The 8,567-nt window shown below is 58.9% G+C and overlaps 1 protein-coding gene across 1 annotated transcript in view; it reads right to left on the bottom strand.

Annotated features, from left to right (window-relative positions):
• Window positions 1–5,680: 5,680 nt before the first annotated feature.
• Window positions 5,681–8,567, bottom strand: part of LOC110571104 (ubiquitin-conjugating enzyme E2 G2) — a 41,450-nt gene continuing 38,563 nt past the window's right edge. The window contains exon 6 of the mRNA XM_044912080.1: window positions 5,681–7,395. Within this exon, the coding sequence (XP_044768015.1) occupies window positions 7,283–7,395 (113 nt within the window). The 3' untranslated portion in view covers window positions 5,681–7,282. The remainder of the gene's footprint in view (window positions 7,396–8,567) is intronic.

Raw genomic sequence — 8,567 nt, 5'->3', positions numbered from 1 at the left:
AAGAGTACCTGTGGACGCGGTGAGCAGAGCAGGGCAGAGTGCGGCCCATGAAGACCCACTCGTGGGGGGCCGTCTGCCTCCCACTCCGCCTGCACTGCGAGGTGGCTGAGCGGCGGAACTGGGCAAGCGTGGGCAGCAAATTCCCCAGGAGAAACCCTGTTTCCAACCAGAGGACCAGGCAAAGGTCGGCCTCGAGCCAAGGAATGTGGGAAACCCTGTCCTTCCTGCTCCGGCCCAGCCCTGCCCCCAGGCCGCCTGTCTCAGGGCTGCCCCTGTGCAGCCAGAGCGGGGCGGGCACTCAGAACCCGGCAGAGCACCTGCTCCTCTGGCTAACGGAATGGCTGCCCAGGCCCCAGCGAGGGACCTGCTCCCGTCTCTCGTTTCCCTCACTGGGCGGCTGAGAATGCCACATTCTGGCCGGGGGGTATGGGGGGGCCAGCAGAGCGGGGCGCTGGAGAAGGGGATCCCCGGGTTCCATGCACCAACACAGCTCCCGGGCCCCCCGACACACACAGAGCGGCGCGGGCCCAACAGGCTCAGAAGGCTCCGGAGCCTGTGACGCCCAGTCCGACCCTGCATGGCGTCTGCCCCGTCAGAGGCCCTGGACACCTGCCAGCCTCGGAGCCCGCGTCCACAGAGGCAGGCCGGGGCTTCCATCCGAGCCAGGAGGGCTGAGGTCCCGCTCTGAAGGAGAAAGTCTCCAGGGAGCTTGCGCAGAACCCCAGTCGGCAAACACGACGTAACCTGACAGCTGCCCCACAGTCCACGTAAACATCCACACCTGGCCGCCCTCCACAAGGTGAGGGGCCTGCGCCGAGCAGACCGGAAACCCGGAGGTTCTCAGCAGAGAAACAGAAAGCATCAAGAAGACCTAACTCGAGAACAAGAGAAAATACAACACATGAAGTTAAGATTTTACTCTGAGGGCTCGACGGCTGAATGGAGACAGCACAGAGGAGCGTCCACGCACTGAGGACCGTCAGGACAAAGCGTCCGTCCTGAAGGACAGAAGGACAGCTTCCGGGGGAGAGCGTGCACCGCGAGGCCGGGCGTCCAAGCACGGGGGTCCCAGACGGACAGCAAAGATCTGCGCAGAAAAACACGGTTGAAGAAATAATGGCTGAAAACTCCCCAAACTTGGCGAACACGTAAGTCTACGTCCTGACAAAGCCCGGTGGAACCTCAACAGGATAGAGTCAAAGGAAGCCACAAGCAGAAACATCACCATCCACCTCCTGAAAACCAAAGACAAAGACAAGGGCCTGCGAGTGCCAGAGAGCGGGGCGGAGGACGGCAAAGGGGCAGCCCTTTGAATGGCGGGCGCTTCTCGTCCGAAACCAGCCAGGCGCAAGCAGCGGGCGGCACTGCCCAAGTCTGCAAGAGGACAGCCCGAATCCAGAAGGAAAATACCTGCGGGGACAAAGGCCAAATGAGGACCGGCGCAGATGACAACAGGCTCCGAGGGCGACCCCGCCAAGCCCGCGCATCAGCGGCCTCCACACGCAGAGAAGGAGACAGAAATCGGGAATATCTCAGCAAGTGTAATACACTCTTTGCTCCCTCAGATTCTTTAACCACTGAAAGCAAAAGCCAGCACAGGTCTGGGGTGGCCCGGCGTGTGCAGACGTACCACGGGGACAGAGCCAAAGGGCGGACCGGGTCCTGCGCGGCTCCAGGTCTCTAGGTTTTACTTGAAAGGGTAAAACAGTGACTCTAAGCAGACTGAAAGGTCAGGGAGGGTTACTGTAATCCCTAAAGCAACCACTGAAAGATGAGTACAACACACAGTAACATACAATTTGTTTACTTCTAATGCAAATCAATCATGTTTAAAAAGCAGATAAACTAAATGGGATACTAAAAATTATTCCAATAATTCGAAGGAAGGCAGGGAAGCCAGAACATCAAGTCATAAACACCAGAGGGGACAAACAGAAAGCAAAGAATAAAACTGTAGACCGAAATCCAAGCATCTCAGTAATTACATTAAACATAATTACACTTATAATTAAAAGATGGAGATTGTCAGATTGGATAAAAAATAATAAAAACTGGGACACCTGGCTGGCTCATTCGGAAGAGCATGCAACTCTTGATCTTGAGGTCATGAGTCCAAGCCCCACATTGAGTGCAGAGATTACTTAAAAGATAAAAAATTTTTAAGTAATAATTAAGATAAAAGATTTTTAAAAGTCCTAAATACATGCTGTCTATAAGAAATCCACTTTAAATATAAGGCTATAGGTGCTTCAAATGTTAAATAAAAAAAAAAGTTGTTTTTCTCCAAAGAGAGCAGCAGGCCTGGGGGGTTCAAACAACTTAGTTCTACAAAACTTTCAAGGAACAGGTTATCCTAGGAGAAAAAAAGACTGAAGAATCTCCGCATTCCTTGAGGCACGTAGCTCTGACGTCAGAACCAAAGGCATCAGCAGAAAGCTGACGTCAGGCCCCCACCATCTGCCGGACGAGGCGCCAGCCCATCCAACCGAACGGCTCGCTCTCAGGAGGAACGCACCACACCCGAACTGGACTACCCCCAGAAATACGAGGACGATGTGAATACAGAACCCCCGGTGTGACGCACGCTAACCCAGAAACCACCAGGAGTCAGGGTGGCAGGTGCTTGCCCAGGGAAGACCCTCCGGGCTCATGCTGGGGGGTGGGTAGGGCAAAGCAGGGAGGCTTGTGCTTCTATTTCCCGCAGCCTCTGCCCGCCCCGTCTCACGGCACCCCGCCCCTCCCCCGTCAGCCCCAATCCTGCTCCGCCATGCGGTCGCCCTGTGCCCTGAGCAGGCTGAGCCGGGAGCGGCGCCCCAGCCTCTGCCCACTGGGGCCGACGGCACACACACCCGCCCCCTCGCGACCATCAGTCAGGTCTGCAGGGCCCGCCCGGGCGCCCGAGCTGAGAGCCCCAGTGACACACACACCCATGGGCTGGACCGGCCACCACACCAAACGGGTGCTGTTTTTGCCAGTGTGTGGCCAGAAGCCTCCCGGAAGGTGAGCTGACTCCAGGGTCTCTGGCCGGGAGGCAGCGGCGGGACTCCCGACCCTGCTCCCAGGGGGCGCCCTGACCGAGCCAGCTCTGGAGGGCGGCCGTGTGCCAAGCCCCCACCAGAGTGCTGCTGACGCCCGACAGGCACGGAGGGTTCGGATCCACGGCCCAGGTGGGCTCACACAGCCAGTGGCAGCAGGGCCCGTAAGCACCCCTCAGCCCTGTCCCCACCGCGTAGCCAGGAGCACAGCTGCCCAGGCCCTCGGGGGCCACGGCACCTCCACCGGGCCCTGCAGTCTGCTCCTGAGGGACACGCCAAGGACACTGGTCTCGGGTTGCGTTCTTGCCACCACGGGAGGAGCGACGTGTTCCGACGCAGGCTGCCGGGCTCTGCTGCTCTGGGGTCCCCGCTGAGCGGGCACCGGCTCGGGCCCGTGTCTACTGCCCCTGCAGACACTGCGCTTCCTGCCAAGTGGAGGGGCCGGGGGTCAGGCGCCCACTGCTCAGTCCATCCCCGGAGGAGTGGCACACACACACGCGAGTACAGATGTACGTGTGTGTTAAGTACGCAGGTCTTAGTGAGGACGGGGGACATGCTTGGCAGGGTAGTGCCCTGGGTCTGGCGGGAGGGACGACGCTGCCGTCAAGTGCCCACTTAGCGGCTCCATCGGGCAGGCAGCGGTCCAGGTGGGAGAACCCCGTGAGAAGCCCCGAGCCGGCTCTGCCCTGAAGCTGCGACTGTTTAATGTGGTTCCAGCTCATTTAGCGCATTACCCAGGATTTCAAAGAGCCATTAGCCCAAGACAATCCCTCAGTCTCTTGTTTCCATCTGAACGGGTTCCAACGTCAGGTCCTCTGCCAGAGAGGTGAGCCCACATGCACACGCACATGCACACACACAACATGAAAGGAACCTGTCACCACCGCTTCCCTGCAGCAAACAGGAGGCCGGGGACCAAGGCCGGCCCACGAGGTCGCTGCCGTGCACACGCTCACACGCACAGCTCGCCGTGGAGGCCCAAGGGCCCTCCCCACTGCCCACATGGACAAGCCCATCCCACCAACCTGGCAGCAGCTTCCAGGTCTGTGACCCCCACCCAACGGGGCCCAGCCCCTGTGAGGCCTACGGGCCCTGCTCCCTGCACTGGATGAACAGCAGTCCCCACAGCCGGGGCCGGTGGGAGCTGCCCCTAGGCTGGCTCGATGCAGGGGGTCGGCACCTCCGACAGGCCAGTGGCGAGGACCACAGCAGCCTGGAGAGGAACAGCGCAGTCCCACAGCGTCCCCCCAACTATGACCCCCACCCTCACCAGGCACCTGGCGTCCCTCAGGACCCCCACCCCCAGCCCCAAGTGCTGAGCTCCCTTCTGAGCGGGGTCCTGATGCCCTGGCCTGGTGGGGCTCCCATGGAGATGCTCAGCCCCCTGCCACCCCGGAGAGGCCCGGCACCAGGACAGCCCGGGAGGATGAGCTGAGAACTACAGGAAAGCTGGGCTCGTCTGCAGCTAGAGCAGGGTTTCCCTGAGCTGTGCGGGGGGCCGTGAGGGCCAGCCCCACCTCCCCGTGCCACGAGACCCGCCTCCCCGGTGAACCTATGCATTCTACGCTTCTCATAGCTCCTTTCACCTACAGCTGCCCACTGTGAACGGATAAACGGAGTCAAAAAGGAAAGTAAGGGCAAAAGACCACCACGCGGATCCCGTGTCCTCAGGCTGGCAGGCCAGCCTCCACCAGCAGGGCCACCACCCACCCCGCACACACGCTTCCACGGACCTTTCTGGAGTCGGGTGCTGACCCTGTGCCCGCCACGCCCCCAGCCCGGGACATCTGCCTCTCCTGGTTCAGACAGGAAGCCCCGTAGGAGGTGGTGGTGACCTCCAGGGCCCCACCCTTGGAAGCGGGCGAAGCAGGAGCAGAGGGAGAGGGGCAGGCCCACGGCGGGCAGGGGAGGAGGCGCAGAGAAACTCTGAGGGGAGGGGCGGGGCGGGGCGGGGCGGGCTCTGCGGGTCAGCTCAGCTAGAGCCAGAGCGGGGCTCCCATCGCCGCAGGACCCCAGGAGGTGGAGGCACACACCTGGCAGGCACCAAGGTCCATGAAATGAGCCTGGTTGGGCTGGGCTGTGCCGAGGGGTGCTGATGGCGGGACCCCGACTCCTCGACCCGCGGAGGGCGCGGCCTGTCCTCGGATCTCCAGTGAGGTGGCTCAGAGGAAAGCACCCGGAGCCAAAGCAAGCCAGTCAAAAGTCACCGAACAGGCAGGTGCGCCTCCTCACACTCACGGTGAAGAACCAGTGTCCAAGGCCGGTCCACAGCCTGTCGCTTCAGAGTCGGGCCAGAGTCACCCACCTTCCGGTGTCTGCAGAACCGTGTGGCGTCATCATCCTGCTGGCTTCTCCCCACGGCCCGTGTTCCAGCGGCAGGAAGTGCCGTGCTCCAAGGAGAGGCCGGCCACAGCGCGCTGCTGACCACGGGGGCCCCTTGGGCAGAGGGCGCAGTGGGCCGAGCACGGGAGCGAGGAGACCGCAGCTTTCTGAAGCACACTCGGGCCTCGGGGTAAAGTGGCGCTCCAAACGGCTCCTGCTGCGGGACACCTCGTTCAGGGCCTCTGCCATGGGCCCCGGACGCAACCAGCCTTGGGTTTTTGTAGGAAAAATTCAACAAGGAAAAATACAATCCAGACTAGGGGGAAAATATAGAACTTTATTTTTAACATAGTTATTAAACTCCACCACAGAGTAAGGACATGAGATTCTTTGTTTCCATTTAATAAATACAAGTGAATAAAAATACTTTGTTTGCAAAGAGACTGCCTCTCTTCCTTCTCCAGATTTCATGGAAGCCCCGCTCTGCTGCGGCCACCCCCAGGCCACATCCCCCCACAAACCACTCCTTCCCTCTGGGTGCAGAGGCCTGCAAATACTTTCTGGCTATAATACCTCTCTCTTCCCTGATGCCCTTCCAAACACAAGTTCTCGTACTGAACGTCAAGTTTAAAACGGTTCCCCTAGGAGATCCGAGGAAGAGTCTGGTTTCCTTAGAGAAGCCCAGCATGGACGGAGCCCTTTCCACCAGCACTTGTCAACACAAAGAAAGTACGCGTCAGCTTTCAGCAAGACAGACTCCTGCGTCCGAAAGGGGGGAAAGGATAATGGAAAGTATAACCTACTGTATGTCGTACAGACGGTCCCTTATTTCAAAAATAGAGATTCCTATTTAAATTTAACCTGTCTGAAACAGGCCAAATATCTGATTCTACATGGAACAGCTCTGTTATTGCTTATAACGGAGGCCCTGGTGCTTTGCTGCTGAGCCGCCCAGGCTGGCGAGCTTCGGGGCTGCAGCAAAATCACAGACCACAACTAAGTGCCACTGCCCCCCAGCCCCCTCACAGCGCCATGCTGCCTTGGGCGCCACCCAAGGTCGGGGATGAGGCACGCCTCTGCGCTCTGTGCTCACAAGGGTGAACGTTCCCTTCCGACACCAAGCTGCAAAGAACAATTCTGTCTCGGTAGCTAACGTTCCTGCTGTGGCCACGCGTACAAAAGCTCAGCGCTCCCAGTCTTCACACGGCTCCGCGTGTCCCTCTGCCCCAGTGATTGCGCAAGTCAACGAGGACACAAATGTAAATCTTGGCTAAATATGACCGGAAAGAAAGTGTCAGTCTTTACAACCAGCAGTAAAACCTCTTCACACACCCCGTTTCTCATTAATCCACATTTTTAAAAAGTATTTATTTCCTGAAAGTATCTCTAAGTGTGACAGTTTGCAATACACAACAGACAAAAAAGATGTATCGAGATGCTAAGGAAACACATATGAAGTACTAGAAAACACGGAAACAAAGGTATGTCCCTGTCCTGGGGCCCACAGAGCCGTCCTGCCCAGCCTCTGCTCTGGCTGCGAGGCCCTGCTTCTTCGAAGGAGCAGCACTGGTTCGAGCCCCCTGGAGTGTGACACACACGCCCCCCACCGACCGCGACAGAAGGGAAGCCACTGCGCGGTGTGCAGGCGCTCCGGCCGGGAGAGGGGGTGGGGACGGCTCTCACCATCTCGCCGAACTGCCTTGCCAGGCATACGGTAAAACTGCATCCGACTGCCATCATCCTACACACATCATAATTTCAGAAGAGAAGCCTGCTGAGCGGGAAAGGCAGGGAAAAACACAGACGCTGTGGTTCTGCAAGCTTGCCTTTTTTGGTACCAGCACAGAGCGTCACCGTCAGCGCGCGTTCAGCAGAGAAGCGCCGGCCGCAGCTGGGCACCTGTGTGCGTGTGCGGAGGGCGGGCCTCAGAGCCCCAGGGACTTCTGCGCCAGCTGCCTGGCCACCCTGCAGAACTGCTCCCGGTCATCCCGCCACATCTTGGAAGCATCCACGTTAGCGCCACTCTCATCGTTGGGCTCTGAAAGAGAAGAGAAGGAGTTGCGCTCCCTGTGAAAGGGGCTCTGGCGAGGTCTTCCGTGTATCACTTAAAACTCCCACGCACCTTTCCGGAGCTGTGTCCCAGAGACAAACGGAAGACTCAGGAGTCTGTGAAAAGCTAGGGAAGGAAGTCAGCTCTCCGTGGACAGACTGAGAGAGGGAGGGCTGAGAGGCGGCGTGAGGTCAGGGACACGCGCATGCGGCACGAAGACCCACCCTCGTGATCCCTACCTCCCGAGTGTCAAAGATGTTCTCTCTATCTGGAAACCCTGGGCCCCACTCTTCCCTCCAGCTGCCCACGCAGCTCCTGCCAGAGGCCAAGGCGAGGTGGATGTCTGGCCCAGGGGCACACCTGACCCCAGCAGGTGCCCCAGACAGATCAGGAGACACACACACACACACACAGAGGGAGCGGGGCCCGCAGGGCAGGGAGCTAGAACACTGGGAAGCGCTGGATCAGAACAGAAAAGACAGCCAAGAGGCCAGCACGGCCGCAAGTAGGACCCTGACCATTCCCTTATGCCCCAGCCTCGCTTCCCTCTGCGGCCACCACGTCTCTGTTTCTCCAACCAAGATGACTTCTTTCCTCCCATTTATTCAACAAACCCTTCCTTGGCAGATCCTGTGCGTGAGGCCTTATGCAGGGCACTGGGTGTGCAGAGGGCACACCATCTAGTGCGCCTACAGACCGTGAACATCCACACGTGCATCGTTTCAAACTCAGCGCTACTAAGTGGGAAACAGGAGAGCAGGAGGCAGAGGACTGGAGGTCCTGCAGGCCTCGAGGAGGGTGTGTGCTCAGGGGACTCCTGAGCAGGTCCGACTGAAGAGAGCACCCATGACAGCAGAAACCCCAGGGCCCAGACAGCTCACAGAGGACCAAGGGCTGCAGCCTCTTAAAGCAGGTCAGGCCGGAGGGCACCGAGTGGGGCAGCCGGCTGTGGCGGAGCTAGGAAAGTAGCTCAGAACAGAGGGCATGTACTCTGTGAGAACAGCATGTAAGGAATACATTAAACCTTTTTTTTTTTTTTTTAAAGCAAGCTCCACACCCAGAGTGGAGCCCAACCCCAGCTCGGAACCCACAACTCTGAGATCAAGACCTGAGATGCGATCAGGAGTTGGATGGTCAACTGGCTGAGCCACCCAGGCGCC

Source organism: Neomonachus schauinslandi, unplaced genomic scaffold (genome assembly GCF_002201575.2).
Source record: "Neomonachus schauinslandi unplaced genomic scaffold, ASM220157v2 HiC_scaffold_131, whole genome shotgun sequence".
In the NCBI taxonomy this organism is placed as follows: Eukaryota; Metazoa; Chordata; class Mammalia; order Carnivora; family Phocidae; genus Neomonachus; species Neomonachus schauinslandi.
Note: the sequence above shows the minus strand (reverse complement) of the source record. Positions and strands in the feature narration are given on the sequence as shown.